The following is a 21,293-nucleotide window of genomic DNA, read 5'->3' as shown; positions in this document are numbered from 1 at the left end:
TACGATAACACCCATTATAGCTTTGAAAAAACGCTATAAAAAGTTCCAGATTTTTAATTACCAAGGTTGTTAGGACTTTCAAAAAAGGCTATAAAAAGTCAAAAAAGGCTATAAAAAGTCTATTATAGCTTTTTTTCGTTGTAGTGTGAGTTTAGTCAATTAATCTCATATGATTGTAGCTTCTCATAAGTAGGTCCATTAGGCCTCCTTCCTAGCCCGTAAAGGGTAATGAAATTTATTTATATTAGTTGTAATTTGAAATGTTCAAATTTACTTTGGAAATTAGTATAATGTATGGTGATAGATTATAATATAAATTTTATCAAACTTTATTATATAAATTTAGTTTTAGATATAATTCAAAAATAATTTATGAAATATAACATATTTTAATGAGTTCAAATATGAAAGATAGTGTGTATTGGATTCATATTAAAATTATTGGTTATGAGACAAATTTATATTTGAATATTATTTAAATTTAATTTAAATTAAAAGATAAGATATTTTATTTAGCTACTAATGAATTGGAAAATTAATTAAGAATATTTTTAAAAATAAAGGTTTAGACAAAAAAAACCTAAATCTATTAGGAAATTTCATAAATGTCCTAAATTATGGTTTATTTCTTTGATTAGATTTTCGTATATTTTTAGGACAATTATAATCTTATCATAATTATTAATTATATATAATTTTTTAAATTAAATTCGAATCGTTTCCTTATTTATATTAAATTATAACTTCTTATTTGGCCTATTAATTAATTATAACTTTATTATTGGAAATTAATTAGAAATATTTTATTAATTCAATATAAAATAAAATATTTTCTAATATGAAATAATTTAATAATCAAATATAACATTATTTCATTATTTTTATCACTGGTTGATGAAAAAATTTCAACATTGGCAAGGACTTCGACTTCTTCATAATTCAATTTCGGTTGTTTCTTCCATCAATTCCGCTGTTTTCACTAGCGTTCTTCAGTTTATTTCAAAATTTCGTTTTCTTTGAACTTCTGATTACTTGTCTTCCTCAATTACTTTCGTTTTTGTTTTCTTTAAATTTCCATCAATTACTTTCGTTTTCATTTTCTTTAAATTTCGTACTTTACCTAGATATTGTTTATACATATATATCAATGCATATATACAATACCACACTAATAATTATGTACAATAAGACGTCCGAATTTTTCCATTTGTTATTTTTTTTTTTGTTATTTTGTTTATCATATAAACTACATAATTACGACGGAATAGTGGTTTAAATTATATGTTTATATAGTAAATATTATTAAAACAATAGTAAACAACACATTCTCAATATATCTCTAATGTACAGTGAGTATATCATACATACATACTATCACTTTATATATATATTTAAAATTTTTAATATATACTTTAATATATCCATAAGCTACTATAGTTCAAGTATTTTGTGATTTAGTATATATATACTTGGGGCGTTCAAGAAAACCGATAGTTTGACCAACTCGGATTATCCAACCCGAACCGTAAGGGTTAAGTTGGATTAAATTTTGTGTTGGGATGGGTTGGATTAAAATATTATAAAAATAAATATTTGAGTCGGGTTACCGGGTTGGGTAGTTAAGGGATTGGGTTGACCCAAACCAACCCGATTATAATATATATATATATATATATATATAACCCTAGGCCTTCATGCTTCAACTAACCCATTTCCCTTCTTCCTTACTTCATGCTTCAGCCGACCCATTTTCCTTCTCTTCATGGTTTGCTGGCCCATTTCTCTTCCCTTCATGTTTCAGTTAGCCCATTTTTCTAATACATTGGTTTTCCATTAAAACAATATGGAGAGATTAGAGAAAAAAAAAACGATCAACTTGCCAACCCAACCAGGTCCAACCCGAATTTTTTAGGTTGGGTTGGTCTTTGCACATTAAACCGGTAGTGTTCATTTTTTGTTAATCCCAATAATTTGGGTTGGTCCATATTTTTCCCTCAACCCGGCCCAACCCAACTTATGTACACCCCTAATATATACCCCATCTTATTTACAACATTGTTTTATGATCATTAATGTTTGTGTTTCATGTTACGGTAAGAAATTTACGCATTTAATATACACCATATTATGATAAATATACTGCAAAAAATTACTATTTAATATATTTTTTCCATTCATACAAATACCAGAGAATATATCCTTTGTGTTCAAATTTAATTCATTTTACTAACGTCGTATATTACATATACTTATAATAAACTTTTAGTTCTAAAACGCACATCATGACTGAAACTTATACTCATGAAACACAACATTATTGATCATAAACATTTATGTCTGTAATGTACACCTTCTTATTCTTAACATACTTATAATATATCTAGTGAACATTTTATCTCCATTAAACCAATAACTCATAAAATTTCTGGAATAATAAATACGATAGTATAAGATACTGTATCATATTAAAAATATATGCATATAATGTTTCGGTGTTTCCATAATACTAGCAACAGAACAATTCATCATAACATAAATTACACATAAAGCTTTCAAAAAACCTAATTTTTACTTCAGCACGTAACCTTCAAAATTAAATCTATTCTATTCAACTTTAAATTCCTAAAGTCCTTGTGATAACAATTTGAAACTTAGTCCTTCGAACGATTGCCTATTGAGCTCTAATTTTTCTTTCTTTGGCTTTGCGAATCCAAATTTTGTTGGGTGAACTCATTATCTTTGATAATTGATTTTCTCTCATCAGGATCCTCCTTACAGGTTGCTTGTAAGCAAAAAATTCTTTCTTTTGCCTGATTATTCATATCGATCGTATAATGGTATATAAAATATATTATGTTATAGATTTAAAACTATAACACAATGCAAGAATTTTGGTTACTTTGAAACTCAATAAACCCTAGAATGTATCACGTTCAAAACTACATTTTCGTTTGTTTGCCTATTTAATCGAACATCTAAAATATACCTAATGTTTCATATGTTTTGAATATATACAGTACTAACCTCAAAATTTAGACTTAGGTTCTGTCGAAAAAGTTCTGTATTTGTCGGCCATCAAAAATCTTATTCTTCACCATCAAAATCTCTCAAATTTCTTAGTACAAACTATAACCCATGTTGACTTGTGCGAGTATAATGGAAGAAGTAGACCCTCAGTTTCATAGAAGGAAAATATTAAACATTTTCCACTTCTTTCCAAAACTGTAACTCACGAAATTTTTCATTTATATTTTTGTTTTAAATCATCCACTTCTTTCCAAAATTGTAACCCACAAAATTTTTCATTTATTATTTTGTTTTAAATCAATTAAATAATAGAAATGGGTATTAAAGTAATTTGGGTCATACATTGATGTAATATATAAACTAATTTAGGACATATGTGAAATTTATTAGAAATTTGGGTCTTTCATGTAATATCATATATCAATTTAGGTTATGTTAGTTAAAAAATAGAAGAATTGGCAAACTATTTACAACTCATAGCAAAATTTTAATTGAAGCCCAAAATGGATTATTAACTCATATAGCCTAAAATTGTATACTATATTACAAGATTGACCTAAATTTCTCAATTTTTTCATAAATGTCCTAAATTGACTAATATTTTACCTAAATATAAGACTCAAATGGCTAATTTACCCATATTTATTATTAATAACATATTAAAAAATAGAAAAATGAAAAATGAAAGTGGACTATGATTAATATTTGTATTTATTAGATATTTATGTAAATATGGTAAGTGATATTATGATAATATTATGATAAAAAAATTCTTAATTATTTTTATTTTGGTTATTTTGTTCAAAAAATCTTCCCTAGATCTCTCTCACTCCATCCATTCTTTCATTCATTTTGGATTGCTTTTCATATATTCCACCTAAGTATAGTATGTATTGAATAATATGGTGTATATTTTATAAATGAAAGGTTCTTATATTAATTTGTTTATAGAAGGTGAACCAACAAGGAGAGCAATCAAGGACGTGGGTTACGGTTTAGAATTTTTTTTTTATATAAAAAGGTAAAGGTTTCATTCTTCGAATGCGTTGAATATTGATTTCATTTTCTTTATAAAAGACGCAGAATAATAGAAGATTGGTGAAAATATAAACGGCGAAGAATAAGAAAATCGGTGACTGACTGGTATAGTGATCTTTCGAAAAAAATTGCCAAAAATTTAAGGTTAGTAAGAATTTATATTTCATATTCGAAATACATTGGAGTATATTGAGTATATTAAAGATAACATCATTGATGTATTATTGAATATATGAAAATATATGTATTATGCAGTAGTATATACGTAAAAATTAAAAAATATATATATTGGATACATAATCTATACATACAATGGAATATAAGTGTAGTAACAAAACATAAAACAAAAATGGGTATGGCTTATTGAATATATGCAATAATATATATGTAAAAAATCACAAAACATAAATAAAATATTAAGTAGCATATATGTAAGAAATAAAATAAAAAATAATGAATGGATATATAATATGTGTATTTATTCGTTTATATGTTCATCAATCTCAATACAAATAAAATGACGAACATTTTCTCCAGGTAATAATTAGATTCTTTCACCTTATGTTCAGTATCTTTTGTCACCATGAAAATCATCTCAGACATGACTACTAAGATTAAAATCTAAAGGAAAATCTGTATAGAACAAAATCCTGATTTTTGGAGGAGGCTTACTTTAATCAACAACAAAACACGAAAGATATAGCTTAAAGATGCAACCAAAAGATGGAGAAGATGATTCCGATCACACCCACAAAAGACAAAGACGGCCGAAAGGAGGCGTTAGACGCATGGTACGAACAACAGAAGTGCTTCACACGCTAAATGGACAAACACCAGACCACCAAGAATCTATAGATCGACCACTGGGCTTCCCTTCGAATCTGAGTGGTGTAAAGAAAAAACATGACGAAAAAACTAGCCTAACAGCAACAATGGCGGCAAGAGACAACCTACAAAATCCTAGACAAAACCACCTCACAAAACCCTACACTAAACTCAAATGGATTTCGAACGACTATATTTGGAGCGTCTGGTTTTATAATGCACGAATTCCATTGTAATGAGGTTCGTGGAGAATAAAAGTTTAGCCAAATTACTTCACAATAGTAAAAATCCGCCAATTCTATTCACATTATCATTATAATTATTTGAAAAGAGCTATTGTCTCATAAAACATTAAAAAAATTACATACGTTGTCCACGAATACAGGCATTTGGAATGGCAAGTTTTTTCATAAAACTTAAATATACCCAACATTTGATGATATAACACTAAATGCAAAAAAAAAAAAAAAAAAAACAAAAAGTTAAGCATAGAAATGTTGGTGCAAAATATGTACAGCCTCAAATATACATCTGATGCAGATGAACAATGTGACTCATCAACAAGAAAGTATACATTCTCGATTGAATTAGAATATGAAGCTAAAATTTCTAATGCACACCCAATTCCTATCCTGGATCAACAAGTATTCTCACCCCTACCCAACATTTGATGATATAACACTAAATTCAACTACAAGAATCAAATTTGTACCATAAGTACGGTTCAATGGCTAAGGTAATGAAGGCGGTAACTACTCTGAGTCTCCGACAACTCCAATGGTGTCCCCAAGATTTTATATTGATTGTTAGCAGCCAGCAATGGTACATCTCTTCAGAGTCAGCTTCTAGTCAATCTTCTACTATCAATTGGTCGAAAATCTGAATCCAGTATGGATAATATCTGTGGCATCGACATGCCTCCAGACACGACGATTTCTGCAATTTAAATAATTAGATTTTGTTGTTATTTACTCTTACAAAGCTACCATTCATGTCCTCTTAAGAAGAAAGATAATTTCCTAATCAACCTGTCAGGCTACCAGCCCAATATCAAATAAAATACCCAACAATGGCTAAACAGAGGGCAGTAGTCTGATATCCTTTATTTATTTATGTATAAGCCAAAAGATGTTTACAATTAACAATAAAGAAAGATAACAAGGAAAGAAAGCAGCAAAAGAACATACCAGCACCCTTTAACAAAAGGTTACCCTCTTACGGCTACAGCAGCCTACCCATCATAAAGATGACAAAATAAAACCTAGCTACCCTCTCTCTATCAATCACTATTTATAGTCTTCCTAAAATTCTTCCCAGTGGGGCCCACCTTGCACGATCTCTTTCGCCAATCATTCTTTCTCACTAATAGCTGATGAATTCCCTTTTTTTACCCTTAAAACATATGTGTGAATAAAATAAAACATGTGTGAATAATTGGGGGCCTCACACAACCCTACTTATTTTTGGGGGATGAAGAGATGAGGGGCATTTAGTTCATGCGTAGGAAAAACTGTCATGATGATTCTGAAGATGACATAAAAAGAAAAACTTACCAATTCCTTCCCGAACTGATAAATTTGGTCTAGTAACATCCTGAGAGTTGACTAGAAAAACATCACCAATGTAAAGATGATTGGTGGGAACATATACACAACATAGCTCCTCCTCTCCAGAATAGCTCTGCATTTAGAGGGGAAATGGTTGATCAGAATGTCAAGCCTTGCAGCACCAGTACATTATAATTTATGCCAAATGCAAAAGGTGTGACATGACTTAAGTGCATAATGGAGTTATCCAGATAATCAAAAGAAAATAGTAGTAGTCTACTCTCTAGCATATATTGAGTTGAAATAAGCATATTTGACAACTTAATCCTCGCTTAGGCCACTAATCTGAAAAGCACATATCGGTGTGGACCTTTTATTATTTGTGAAGTTTTAAAAAGAAGCTAAGAGATATCCTTAGAAACTGTTCAACTTTCTCCGGTTCCTAATAGAACCTTTATTTTTGTTTAACCTTTCATTATCTTCTTATTCAAACTACTAATTAATTTATTGTTATTCTTTTATTGGACACCTGATAAGAAAAACTCATTTTTTCCTCATAACGTACCTCACGCTTTAAAACACTGCTTAAAGTTACCTATAAATTGTTGGCAGCCCATCCCCAATCATGCAATTTTCAATACAATGAAAATGTCTAAATATAAAATTTAACCAAAACTAAGAATCTAAGATATAATTATAGATTCATGAAAACCTTAAAAAGTAAATAAACTCTTATATATCAATACAATGCAAAGAAACAAGTACTAAAAACATGATACAAAGATATAATAACAAAACATCATTTTCTACAAAAGAATGAATACAGAAATTACTGACATAACATATATCTATACCTACAACGTCAATGATTTTCATGCTTAACACGGCATGTGAGTCCATGTGGAACAAGGGTATTATTGGTCGTAGTTGGTCGTTAAGAACCAAGTTTCCGCATTTCAAATTATAACATTTCCATTTAAAATACAACTTATAAGAAGAGATAACACAGTATGTAACCAACACAAAGTAGAAAGATCCGTTGAATATATCTAATGTCAATGAATTTCATGCTTGACATAACCATGTGCGTCCAAGTGGAACAAGGGTATTATTGGCTGTAGTTGATCCTTCTTATGAACCAAGTTCCCGCAGTACAAATTATAACATTTTCATTTAAAATACAACTTATAAGAAGAGATAATTGTAAGGCCCCCAATTATCCACACCTATAGGAGGAGGGGTAGAAAGGTAACTGCACCGGATAGTATTAATGAAGGATGATTGGAAGGAAGATCGTGCAGGGTAGAGCCCACTGGGCGGAAAGATAGGTGAGCCGATAAATAGCTATTGTTAGGTATTGGGTAGCTAGGGTATCTTTTTTATCTTCTTAAGGTGTAAGGCTGCTGTAGCCGCAAGGGTCTCTTTCTATCAAAGGAGACTGGTATGTTCTTTTCTTTGTTGTTCTTTGTTGGTTTCTTTTCATATTGTGACGTTGTAATCATTTTGGCCTATATATAAATAAATTAAATCAGAGTACCGCCTCTGTTTAGCCATTGTTATAGTGTTTTCGGTCCAAATCAGTGTTAGTAGCCTAACATTTGGTACAGGGGCTGGTTACAAGACTAATGGCACAGAGACAAATAAAGGACAGAGTTGATGGAACAGAGAAGGAGATAATGGGTCTGAAGGAGATGTTATTAGAGATGAAGAAATCGATGGAGAGAATGGCTCAGGATCTGAGAGAGAGCCATAGCTACAAAAGAAGAGAGGAGTTTGGGACCCCTGATGGATCGGTCATGAAACTGAAGGGAAAGGCCGAGGAAACTGATACAATCAATGAAGGGAACTTGACCATGGTCAACCGCAGCAAATACAAGAAACTGGAAATGCCGATGTTCTTGGGAGAAAACCCGGAATCTTGGGTCTACAGAGCATAGCATTTCTTTGAAATTAATAATTTACCCAAAACAAAGAAGGTCAAGGTGGCAATAGTAAGCTTTGGACAAGATGAGGTAGACTGGTACAGAGTGGTCACATAATAGGAAGAAGGTGGAATCGTAGGAGGATTTGAAGGAAAGGATGTTTGAATTCTTTAAAGACACCGTCTAGAAGAGTTTAGTGGCGAGACTTATCAGAATTCAACAAGATGGGTCCTACAACGATTACGTAAAGAAATTTGTTAATTATTTGGCACCCCTGCCCCACATGACAGAGAGTGTATTAAGGGGCGCGTTCCTGACCGGGTTAGAGCCGACTCTCCAAGCTGAAGTGGTGAGCCGCAATCCGCAAACTCAAGAAGAGTGTATGAGGGAAGCACAATTGGTCAACGATAGAAATTTAACCCTGAAATGGTCCAAGGCGGAATGGGGAGAAACGGATCACAAAAAGGAGAGGGGAGCACGGGCAAAGTTCCAGAAGGAATTGAAAAGGGAACAACCAGGAAAGCAGAATTTCCTTTGAAACAGGTAACAATTCCCATTAGAGGCAACTACCAGAAGAGTGAACCACCAGTGAAACGTTTATCTGATGCAGAATTCAGAACAAGTCTCGACAAGGGTCTGTGTTTTAAATGCAATGAAAGGTATTCACCGGGACATCGATGCAAAATGGAGGAAAAACGAGAGTTGATGTTGTTTATCATGAATGAAGAAGAAAGTCTAGAAGAGGAAAGCAGAATAGAGGAGTCTAATGAGGATGTGTTAGAATTGAAACAGATTAAATTGGAGGAGGCAACCGAAATTGAGTTGAAAGCAATACATGGACTAACAAATAAAGGAACCATGAAGCTAAAGGGTGAAATCAAAGGGAGGGAAGTACGGGTACTGATTGATAGCGAGGTCACCCACAACTTCATACACAACAAGATTGTTGAGGAAATGGGATTAGCACTAGAGAAGAGTACTCCATTCGAGGTCACTATTGGAGATGGTACAAGATGCCAAGGGAGAGGAATGTGTAAGAGATTAGAACTGAAACTAAAGGAGATCCCAATTGTGGTGGATTTTTTAGCAATTGAACTCGGGAATGTGCATCTCATCTTGGGAATGCAATGGCTGGATACAACTGGAACCATGAAGATACATAGACCATCCCTGACCATGACATTTTGGATGGGGAAAAACAGATTACCCTAAGGGTGATCCTTCACTTATTAGAGCTGAATGTTCTCTGAAAACCATAGAAAAAACATGGGAAGAGGAGGAACAAGGCTTCTTACTAGAACTGCAGAGCTATGAGGGAGCGAGGGATGAGGAATCCGATGAAGAACAGAGGGTGAAGGGCGATGAGGAGGAGTCCCCAATGATTCAATTCCTGCTAAAGCAATACACGGATTTATTTGAAGAATCTAAGGGGTTACCACCTAAGAGAGAAGTTGACCATCGTATTTTGTTGTTGCCTGGACAAAAACCTATCAACATGAGACCCTACAAGTATGGTCACACCCAGAAGGAAGAAATTGAGAAGTTGGTAACCGAGATGCTCCAAATTGGGATAATCCGACCCAATCACAGCCCCTACTCTAGTCCCGTTTTGCTGGTTAGAAAGAAAGATAGAGGGTGGAGGTTCTGTGTTGACTATAGGAAATTAAACCAAGTAACCGTATCTGATAAATTTCCAATACCTGTGATAGAGGAATTATTAGATGAGTTGCACGGGGCTACAATCTTCTAAAAACTGGATCTTAAATCAGGGTTCATCAGATACGGATGAAGGAAGAAGACATTGAAAAAACTGCATTCAGGACCCATGAGGGACACTATGAGTTTTTGGTCATGTCGTTCGACCTCACCAACGCACCAGCTACTTTCCAATCATTGATGAATCAAGTATTTAAACCTTTTCTCAAAAGATGTGTATTGGTTTTTTTTAACGATATACTTGTGTATAGCACAGACCTCACAGAGCATGAGAAGCATTTGGGCATGGTATTTGCAATAATGAGGGATAACCAGTTCTTTGCCAACAAAAGAAAATGTGTGATAGCTCACTCACAGATCCAATACTTGGGACATTTCATATTCAGTAAGGGTGTAGAAGCAAATGAAGAAAAGATTAAGGACATGGTAAATTGGCCCCAGCCCAAAGATGTAACTGGACTAAGGGGTTTTTAGGCTTGACTGGTTACTACAGAAGATTCGTCAAGGGATATGGGGAGATTGCAGGCCCTTTGACCAAGCTATTCCAAAAGAATTCATTCCTATGGAGTGAAGAAGCAACGGAGGTATTTGATAAGTTGAAGTTAGCCATGACAACCTTACCCGTATTAGCCCTAACGGACTGGAACCTATCCTTCATCATTGAAACAGATGCTTTCGGGATTCCTGTAGGGGCAGTTCTATCTCAAAATGGCCACCCCATAGCTTTTTTCAGTCAGAAACTTTTATCTAAAGCTCAAACCAAATCCATATATGAGAGGGAGTTGATGGCAGTAGTCCTTTCGATATAAAAGTGGAGACATTACCTTTTGGGAAGGAAGTTTACAATCATCTCAGATCAGAGAGCCCTCAAATTTCTTTTAGAGCAAAGGGAAGTGCAACCCCAGTTCCAGAAGTGGTTGACTAAACTCCTAGGGTACGACTTCGAAATACTTTATCAATCGGGGTTACAAAACAAAGCAGCCGATTCCCTCTCCCAAATAGAAAAACCACTAGAATTAAGGAGTATGTCCACCACAGGTATTGTTAACATGGAAGTGGTTGAGATGGAAGTCGAGTTAGATGAGGATCTCAAGGGAATCATCGAAGAATTAAAGGAAAATCCTGATGAGTCTAGTAAATTCCAATGGATTAATGGAAACCTACTGTATAAGAAACGCATAGTTCTGTCCAAGAAATCGTCCTTGATTCCCACCCTACTATATACGTTTCATGACTCAATTTTAGGAGGCCATTCCAGATTCTTGAGGACCTATAAAAGAATGTGTGGGGAACTTTATTGGAAGGGCATGAAAGCTGATGTAAAAAAATATGTAGGTATGCCAGAGAAATAAGTTGGAAGCAACTAAACCGGCTGGAGTTTTGCAGCCAATTCCAATCCCTGAAAGAATTTTGGAGGAATGGTCCATGGACTTCATTGAAGGATTACCTAAGGCAGGAGGAATGAATGTGATCTTGGTAGTAGTGGACCGGCTAAGCAAATACTCTTATTTCATCACCATGAGACACCCCTTTACTGCCAAGCAAGTGGCCGAAGTGTTTATTGATAGGGTAGTGAGTAGACATGGAATACCCAAATCAACCATATCTGACAGAGACAAAATTTTCATTAGCAATTTTTGGAAAGAACTATTTGCTAACATTGTCCCAAAAAGTACGGCGTTCCACCCACAAACGGATGGGTAAACCGTTGTGTAGAAACATATTTGAGGTGTTTTTGTAATGAACAGCCTCAGATGTGGAATAAATTCATTCCTTGGGCAAAATTATGGTATAACACGACCTTTCATGCTTCCACAAGATCCAATCCCTTCCAGATTGTATATGGCAGACAACCCCCCGATATCATATGGCAACAACAAGACTCCTCACAATGAAGTGGAACAAATGCTGAAAGAGAGGGATTTAGCCCTGAATGCTCTAAAGGAAAACTTGAACATAGCACGGAACCAAATGAAGAAAATGGCCGACTAAAAAAGGAGAGAGCTTAAGTTCAAGGTGGGAGATGAGGTGTATCTCAAGCTTCGTCCATATAGGCAACGTTCTTTAGCACGGAAGAGATATGAGAAGTTGGCTCCTAAATCCTATGGACCATATAAGATCATTTAAGAAATTGGGGAAGTGGCGTATAGACTACAGTTACCTCCCAAAGCCTTTGTTCCTGATGTCTTCCATATTTCCCAACTTAAACTGAAACTGGGGAAACAGCAAGTGGTGCAAATACAACAACCAGGCCTGACGAAAGACTTTGAACTACAATTAAGACCGGAGACCGTGCTGGGGATCCGTTGGAATACTAAACTGGGAGCCAATGAATGGTTGGTGAAATGGAAAGAACTACCCGAGGCTGAGGCTACATGGGAAGCAGTTTACCAAATGAATCAACAATTTCCCACCTTCCACCTTGAGGACAAGGTGAACTTGGAGCCAAGGGGTATTGTAAGGCCCCCAATTATCCATACCTATAGGAGGAGGGGTAGAAAGGTAACTGCACAGGATAGTGTTAATGAAGGATGATTGGAAGGAAGATCGTGCAAGGTAGGGCCCACTGGGCGGAAAGATAGGTGAGTCTATAAACAGCCATTGTTAGGTATTGGGTAGCTAGGGTATTTTTTTTATCTTCTTAAGGTGTAAGGCTGCGGTAGCCGCAAGGGTCTTTTTCTATCGAAGGAGACTGGTGTGTTCTTTTCTTTGTTGTTCTTTGTTGGTTTCTTTTCATATTGTGATGTTGTAATCATTTTGGCTTATATACAAATAAAGTAAATCAAAGTACTGCCTCTGTTTAGCCATTGTCATAGTGTTTTCGGTCCAAATCAGTGTTGGTAGCCTAACAATAACACAGTATGAAACCAACAAAGTAGAATGCTCCGATGAATATATGTAATTCTATAATATATTGTAATAAATGTTCATGAACAGGAATATTCCATTCCACAGCCAGCAAAATATAAATCATCAAATCAGTCGTGCCTATGAAGAATTATCAAAATAGAATATTTTTGCAATTATATGCTTCAATAAGAAAATCCTACATTTCTTATCAAATTACATCAATACCTTTTTATTGTGTGTGAGGGTGTAATATACACACAAACAATGTAATGAGGTTTATTAAATATCCAACAAGTATCAAAGTGTTGACGAGTCTAGGTGTCCCCAAACTATCTCCTAGGCAGAATGTTTCTCAAAAGAATTGAAGCAGAAAATAACATACCTGAAGAGTGACAGTTGAAGTGATGAACCCAAATGCATATTCACCAACACGAGGGTGCCTAATGATGGCAACTTCCTTGAAGGCATTGGTGTTTTGATCTAATAGATAATCACAAGATTATTGATGGTTCATACATAAACTTGACCATGTTAAAAACAAATATACTTATGAAGCTGTACCTGGTGAAATAGCTGAACTAATCTGCTTAGAAGCATTGTAAATATGACGAACAAATGGCATGCGCTTGATGAACCACTCTCCAAGGGCCAGAACAGAAGCACCCAACCATGATGACATGAACACCCCAACAAGGAAGATGAATGTTACAGATGTTGCAAATCCAAGACCTTTTCAAGAAAGGAGAACAAGCTAATGGTATGAAATTTGAAATTTACAATTTAATAGCTTCGTTTAATCAATTGAAAAGATGGGCATTTGAATATTTTTTGTCAATACTACCAGTCTATATATGACTTATGAGAGAAGCAAGAGAGCAAAAAGAAAACAGACGGTGATGGAGGTAAATAAAAATCTTAAATCACCGATTCACCCAAAATCTTAAGTTAGTAGTTGAAAGAAAATTTAATTATATATCACTAACAAAAAATAATCACACATGTAATTGTAGGTAGCAGATCAAATTCATATTAAATAAATTCCACGTGGATTGAATGGGTTTGGAAGAAGTGTTAGCTCTTAAGTGATAAAGATTGCTTACCAAAGATATCAATTCCAAGTTGAGCATAAATCGGAGAAAAAAATCCATCCACAAAGTGAATAAACCACCATGTTATATAGAAAGTTATTGCAATTGGAAACAAAATGACACTGCAAAACAGCCAGATGATAGGGTATCATCAATTAGTACTTAGCACAATGACAAATTAAAAACTTATCATCCTGCCAAACGTAATTTCTGAGTAACTAACAGCTCTCTTGTGAAAGAGAGCAATTTTTAACTGCAGTTTACAAACAGCAGCCTGAAAGTGCAATGTTAGCAATAAGGCTGGACTACAATGCATATGCATGAAACTTTACCCATATCAAATGAACATATGACACTTTGTCCGAGCGTCAAAAACATTGATTGGCAGAAAATACAGAGAAAAGAATAAATAACAAACCATCCGGTCATGAACTTTTTTGAGGCCCAGCTCCTAAAGACTCTGTAAAATGTCTGCACAGTAGATAAAGTAGATATTTGAACCCACCACAGGTGATAGAAAATAATCACAGATTGATGATTTAAATATCAAGTAATTGGTTATCCCTATTTTATATTACAGAAAAGCCAACATAAGCTTGATGCATAGCAAGAAAAGATTTCAACATTCTCCCTCTAATAATTAAGTTCAGTGTTGAACACATCCATAGCCATTCCACTATATTTATTATTAATACACTCGTACCTCATGGCAAGAATTCAGAATGTATACTAGGTATTCAAAAGATGTTAACTTTTCTCATTCGTACTCAAATGACTCCATCCCATCAATTACTTTTCAAAATCCAAAATTCATGTTGACAGATCAAATTCATGGATTGAATCATACAAGAGCGACCACAAGGCATCTGAAATATAATATCTGATACACTACACGGAAAGAACCAAAGGATGCCAAAAATATAAAAGAAGATGACAGTAATTGCTTGAGTAGAGTCAATGGAAAGAAAGTTGATCAACATCTTCATCATTTTGATTTCCGGCGCCACTCCAACCAGAAGACCCGTTTGGAGATTTTCTTTGTGGCATGTAATGGGTGTAAATGCATTCAAGAGCTACAAATGAATGAAGGAATTTAAATTCGGCATTCGGGATGGCAGGAAAGTGACAAAAGATTAAAATACAAATTGTTTAGAGAGAAGAGTCCTAGTCCTCCTGACGTGTGGAGGATGCATCAAAAGATGCGTATTTTAAAAAAATTTAACAAAATTGAGATCAATTCAGCTACAGTTCAACCATCTTCTTATCTCATTAAGTAAATTCCGCCTTTGATAGGAAGCCACTGATGACCACAATTTCAGAACTATTGATTTAATCAGTTGAATATTTAAAACCCTACAGTGGAGAAGCACCTTGAGAATTCCAATTCCAAATGCGTAAAACTCCTAACGCACAAAGCATAGTAGAGTGAACAATTAAAGTAAATAAATATCAGCTCATGCTCACACCATGACAGAGGCAATACACCAGGCTGGTAAGCATGAGAAAAAAAAGACGACTGAAAATAATTGAAATGATTAGAAAGAAGCGAAACTGAACCAAAAATAGAGTGCGACAAACATATATTTTCAATCAAACAAGCAATACCACTGATAGCTTCCAACAATCAGGAAATGAAAATTAAAGAAGTGAAGAATACCTCGCGCCCAGTCTGTTGCGAGGATGATGAAGATGACGAGGGTTTGCAAGAGGCATCGTCCTTAGGCGAGGCTGCGACGGGAATTAGAAGCTCTATATCTCGTTCTCTATCTCTGGTGGCGATCGTGATCGGCGCTTTGTCGTCGGCCATCACCGGCAGACGGAAGCCACCGCGTTGTGGAGCTTAAGAAGCTTCGCCCAGAAGACCAAAGACCGGGAGCAAAGGAAGGCTTTGTTTGAAGTCAGAGATTGAATTACAATAGAAATTAGAATGGTACTTTCAACCAGACAATGCTGCTTCTCTTTGACTATTAGTTATTAACGTGTGTATTAAACTCATAAATAGTTTTACAATCAATGCTAGACAATTCTACTCAAAACCAAGTTAGCTATATTAGATTGATTTACTATAATAAATTTTAGAAACATTTTAAAAAGATATTTGATGAATGAAACTATACTAAATTCTAGAAACATTTTAAAAAGATATTTGATGAATGAATTAAAAACCATAAATTAAAGGAACCTTGCAAATCCAAAGCTTTCATGTACATATAGATATTCTTAAACATATCAATTGATAAGATAATTCATTTATAGAAGCATAAAAAACCAAAAAAAAAAATAATTTAAAAATGGAAAGGAAATAAACAACCTAGTACTCGAAACATACAATGAAATTGAGATATTTCTTCTTATTTGGAAGGCTATCCAAATTGTGTACAAATTGGATTAGAAAAGTGGGCTTCCATCCATATTTAAGAATTCCTAAAGCTGGTTCATTCATTGTATTTTATGTAAAAATCAATGGTTAAATGTACTATTTATTCTTTTCATTTAGAAGATGGACTTTTTTTATTTTCTTACCTATAAAATTGTTTATTAATTACAATTAGCATAATTAGCTAATAAGGTAAATAAATTATTCATTATTTGCATTTTAGAAGTTGAAAAGACTTTCTGTTTTTCTTGAGCTATTAGAAATTGAAAAGACTTTCGGTTTTCTTAAGTTATTAGAAGTTGGAAAAACTTTCGATTTTCTTAAGCTATTAGTTATTCATAAGTTATAATTGGCCTAATTAATTCATAAAATCATCTAACTCCTTCTTCAATTAGCATAATTATAATATGAGAGACAAAAGACAACACTGTCTTCTACCTAATTATATAAGCTACTTCTAAAGAAATGGAAAAAAAATTATCCACATCCAAGCTTTTATATATACTACAGATTATATTATGTTATAAATTTATAAGTGGAAGAATAAGGAAGAGATGAAGTAGATAAGACAATTGAATTCAATTGTTGTGTGTATTACAAAGACACTATACACCTCGACATATGATAGTATAGGTTAGAATATAGAATTCAATAGGTTGGATGTTACAAATTGAAATTGAATGGTAGTTATATAACAACTGGTAACATAGGCCATAGATATCTACATTCATAATATATAATTATATTTTATAATACTCTCTCTTATACCCATATCATATAAAATAAATGTCTCGTTGAAACCTTACTGTGAAAAGTCCGATAGAAAAAAAATCATAGTGAAGAAAAAAGAATATATTATTTTGTATAATTTAATAACTACCTCATTAAAAATCTTGCAAGAAAAACTCAATAGAAAAAACCATAGTCAAGAAAAAAAGAGTGTAGTATTTTTACTTCCCTCACGAGTACATCACTTGAGTTCTCCGAGTCGTCACATTTCCATGTTGTGCTTCAACTTGTCAAATTTTGACGTGGGTAATGCCTTTGTAAATAAGTCTGCTAAGTTGTCTTTTAAAGAATTTTGTTGAATATTAATTTCATCATTTGATGTTTTGTCATCATATAAGAACACTATTAGCTAGTTTTGTACATCATCAATATTTCAGCATGATTTAAAGCAGTTGTTCTAAACTTTATGATCAGCATAAGCCGCCATAATATTTAAAAAAATCTTCTATAGGTACTAACTAACTTCTATAAGGTCTAGCTTGCATGAATTATGATAAATAACCTGTATCTTCGTAATGAACTAGATCACAATTAGATCTATTACAATAAAATAAATTCATGTGAGTTAATTTTCAAATTAAACATGACATAGTTTAATTCTACTTCAATATCTTTGGAGAATTTTTGTTTTTTTTATGTAACAAAATTACTTATATTACAACATGTAGTGCATAAACTAGTAAAGATATAAATGCGCCAACATGAGCTTAGCTCAACTGGCACCTGTTCGGATTTTTGTTAAAAACATATTGACAAATAGAGGTTATCTTTATACCCTCATATCAACAAAAATTTAATATATTCGTCTTGAATGTCTTATAATTCTCTAATACTTGAATCATCCATAAGGTGTATGTTAAGTTTTTTTCATACACAATCAAATAATTTAAAGAACATGTCTCTTCGCATAACATTTATTCTATTTGTTTTTCTTATTACAAATACACGTATCGCACATGTTTGACATTTTCTAATGTTTGAACTACTAGTTCTCATGATTTGAAAAGTAAATTTATTTTGATTGGATTGTTTCTTTTCACATAAGTCAATCATTTATGTATCGCGTCATTGTACCATATGTCTAAGTACATATAACTTGTTTTCATAAATAATATTGTGAGCAACATTGTATTAAAAAATGTTATCAAGTTATGTAAATACGGTTCCATATTTTTTTGTCATGGCATATAATTTTATTGAGATCTTTTTACTATCCTTATTTACTTTAAGATTCTTATTAGTACTCATATTCAGGATTTCTTCTAGAATATTAATCTCTTAACTGGGGCATTAATTAACTACTTCTTCTTCAAGGAACTTTATCTTTGGAACTCATTTGCCTATCATGATTCAAGAGTGTAGTATGTGTAGTATTGACAACTTGTTCCAGTTACTATTATCCGGTCACTTTCTTACAATTGTAAATGTTCTGTAAATGCATATGCATTTGATTTGTAACATTTTACACATGATTTATCTTTTGAACTTCTAGTTCAAAGTAATCTGTAGGATGATCCAAATGAGATAATAATGATGCATTTCATTCAATTTATTTTTCAACATTTTCTTAATTTCTCTCTCTAATTTTTGAAAAAATGTCTCATTAATAAGAACGAGTAAATTGCATAGTGAATATATCACCCATCCAAGGTTTAATTGTTCCATAATCTTAAACATGATCTCATACATATTTAGAATTGGTTCTATTCAAATAAAGCAACAAGATGTTTATTCACTTATCTCAATTAATTACCAAATGTTTGAAATACAAACTCACTAACATTATCAAAACGAAACAGTAAGTATATCTTTGACCATCAACAAAATGTGCCAACAAGAATTAAGAACCATGAATCTCTTCCAAAAGCATAAGAGATTCAATTTCAGTTTTTGCTAGTGAGAGTTTGATAATTAACCTCTTGAGAACAATAGACCTTGACAATTTCTTACATGAAAGGATCTTCTAGTTCTTCAATAGATGTCAATGTATATTTTCAATCATTATTTTCATTATTGACCTATAATGACTCTCATGTTAAATAAAATTATATGTTTATGTTAGACTCGTGTTGTTATATATTCTGTAAGTATGGGTTACACTATAGTTTGTTGGTAAATATAAATAATTAAATGTATTTTATGATTCTGCTGTGTTATTGGATTTTAGTTAATAGTACGTTTAGGGTCAGTAGGTATCATTGAGGAAAGTGGTGGTTGTTGACCAGTTACATAGTCTCTTGGGCTAAGAGTAGGTGGTCTGGGAGGGGTATGACAATACTCTTAGATTTATGGGTTGATATCTTCAAAATCAAAATAACAATTTGAGAGACGTGATAGCCAATTAGGAAAAAACTGAAAATCTTCTTATGTGCTAATAATTGGACGGTTATAAAAGGCTTCACATTGTATAGGCATCTTAAAACTAAATCGAACTCAAGTGGATTTATTGAACTCAACTGGATTTATCCCACTAGCTAATTCTATAAATTTCATGTAAAAATCCCCAAACTTTATGCCAACATTCAAAATCAACCCTTTCTTCGTTTGAACTCCAACATATTCTTTTTGTCATTCTCCTTCCATTCACCAGAAGAAAGACCAGCGAATATACGAAGCATCCTACAAAAAATACATACACGTACAAAAAAAATTAATAAAATAAAATAAATATATGCAGAAGGTAAATATTTTAATTTAAAATTTATATAAAAAAGAATAATACTTTTTTTAGAATATTGTTGAGAAAGTAAAAGTTTAAATCACGGACTTTGTAGATGAGTTTATTTGATATTTAGGAAAATAAAATTATTGATATTTAGAATAAAACTATTTCGTAAAAATTGGTTTTGCATTTAGAGCACCATCACTCCGAAATAGAATTTAATTAAAATAAAATAATATTTAATATATATTGTAATATACCGTACTAAGAATGATAATGTGAGAGGTATGCTGTTGAGGTGGTCGTAAAATTTGTAACAATATCAGATATTTAATATAAAATAAGAAAAGTAGAAAAAGGTTGGAAGTATTCCATACGCAAAACAGCAGTCAGCTTGGAGGAGTCACTGTAGAAATAGAGAAAGACAAGAGAGTTTTTGTTTGGTTTGCTTTACCCTTTTCGCCAGTATAATTATAATACAATTCCATCTCTATTTCCATTCCTATTTGGCAGCCACCACAGATTTCCCATTCCCTTTTTTTAATTTCTTCACCTATATAATTAATAATAAGAAGAAGAATAACAAAAATAATAATCATCATCATCTTGAATCCGATTGAAAAGAAAGATGTTGGAAGGGAAGGCCACCGTGAAAGAAACCGACATGTCGGAGAAAATGCAGATGCACGCCATGGCCTCTGCTTCTCAAGCCCTCGATCTCTTCGACGTCTCCGATTCCCTCTCCCTTGCTTCCCATATCAAGAAGGTACGTTACGTTGGTTGTTACAGTATTACAATTCATTTAAATTTTTCATCAATGTTTTTCAATTCAAATTAGGATTTTGATGGTACTTATGGAAGTGGTTGGCAATGCGTGGTGGGTTCTAATTTCGGCTGCTTCTTCACTCATTCTATGGGCACTTTCATTTATTTTTCCCTTGAAACTCTCAATTTTCTCATCTTCAAATCCCCTTCCTAATTCATATCTTTAGGGCTACTCTCCTCTCTTTTCCCCCAACCCCCCTCGCTCTCTCTCTTCATCCCTAAAATTTTCATGGAACCACAAGCAACATCAAACCAACCGTACGTTGCTTATGTATTATTATTCTCACATGTGATCCATCTTTTAATTTCTCCTTCTGCTATGTATGTTTATTAATAATTCTTTTTTCTTTTCCTTTCTTCATTTTTCATCATATGAACACATCTATATATCTTTTATTATGATTGTTGCAATTCATGCGAGGTTTCCAAAACTAGTTTTTGCTTTTTTCTTCTCAAATTTGTAATTAATCGATTGTATCGTTTTAGAAAGTTTATTCTAGAGTTTTACAACGTCCCACAATGAAGTTGGACTTGGAATATTTCTAAACAAATTTATGTATATAATAATTACTAATTTGGACCAGGAATACTCTTCATAACAATATCCTCTCCACTTTAGATTCATAC

The 21,293-nt window shown here is 33.0% G+C and overlaps 2 protein-coding genes across 2 annotated transcripts; one reads left to right on the top strand and one right to left on the bottom strand.

Moving 5' to 3' along the window:
- Nucleotides 1-5,354: 5,354 nt before the first annotated feature.
- On the bottom strand, nucleotides 5,355-15,969 carry LOC101222032 (protein LIKE COV 1). The gene is made up of 7 exons (XM_011661527.2): nucleotides 15,671-15,969; nucleotides 14,432-14,484; nucleotides 14,026-14,135; nucleotides 13,487-13,654; nucleotides 13,308-13,405; nucleotides 6,444-6,570; nucleotides 5,355-5,826 (listed from the first exon to the last, which is right to left on the bottom strand). Exons 1-7 carry the CDS (start codon nucleotides 15,818-15,820, stop codon nucleotides 5,729-5,731), a joined length of 804 nt encoding a protein of 267 aa, XP_011659829.1. The 5' UTR covers nucleotides 15,821-15,969; the 3' UTR covers nucleotides 5,355-5,728.
- Nucleotides 15,970-20,244: 4,275 nt separating this feature from the next.
- On the top strand, nucleotides 20,245-21,097 carry LOC101222272 (dynein light chain 1, cytoplasmic). Its single transcript, XM_004150002.3, has 2 exons — nucleotides 20,245-20,607; nucleotides 20,680-21,097. Exons 1-2 carry the CDS (start codon nucleotides 20,470-20,472, stop codon nucleotides 20,818-20,820), a joined length of 279 nt encoding a protein of 92 aa, XP_004150050.1. The 5' UTR covers nucleotides 20,245-20,469; the 3' UTR covers nucleotides 20,821-21,097.
- The last annotated feature ends 196 nt before the right edge of the window (nucleotides 21,098-21,293 follow it).

This window comes from Cucumis sativus, chromosome 1 (genome assembly GCF_000004075.3).
Source record: "Cucumis sativus cultivar 9930 chromosome 1, Cucumber_9930_V3, whole genome shotgun sequence".
Taxonomy (NCBI): Eukaryota; Viridiplantae; Streptophyta; class Magnoliopsida; order Cucurbitales; family Cucurbitaceae; genus Cucumis; species Cucumis sativus.
This window is presented reverse-complemented; position numbering and strand designations above follow the sequence as displayed.

Coding starts and splice junctions, on each gene's coding strand:
- LOC101222032 (XM_011661527.2), bottom strand. CDS start 15,820: ATGGCCGACGACAAAGCGCCGATCACGATCGCCACCAGAGATAGAGAA. Junction 14,136..14,431: donor AAAAAGTTCATGACCGGATG/GTTTGTTATTTA, acceptor GCTGTTTTGCAG/TGTCATTTTGTTTCCAATTG. Junction 13,406..13,486: donor TAGTTCAGCTATTTCACCAG/GTACAGCTTCAT, acceptor ATTATCTATTAG/ATCAAAACACCAATGCCTTC.
- LOC101222272 (XM_004150002.3), top strand. CDS start 20,470: ATGTTGGAAGGGAAGGCCACCGTGAAAGAAACCGACATGTCGGAGAAA. Junction 20,608..20,679: donor TTGCTTCCCATATCAAGAAG/GTACGTTACGTT, acceptor AATTCAAATTAG/GATTTTGATGGTACTTATGG.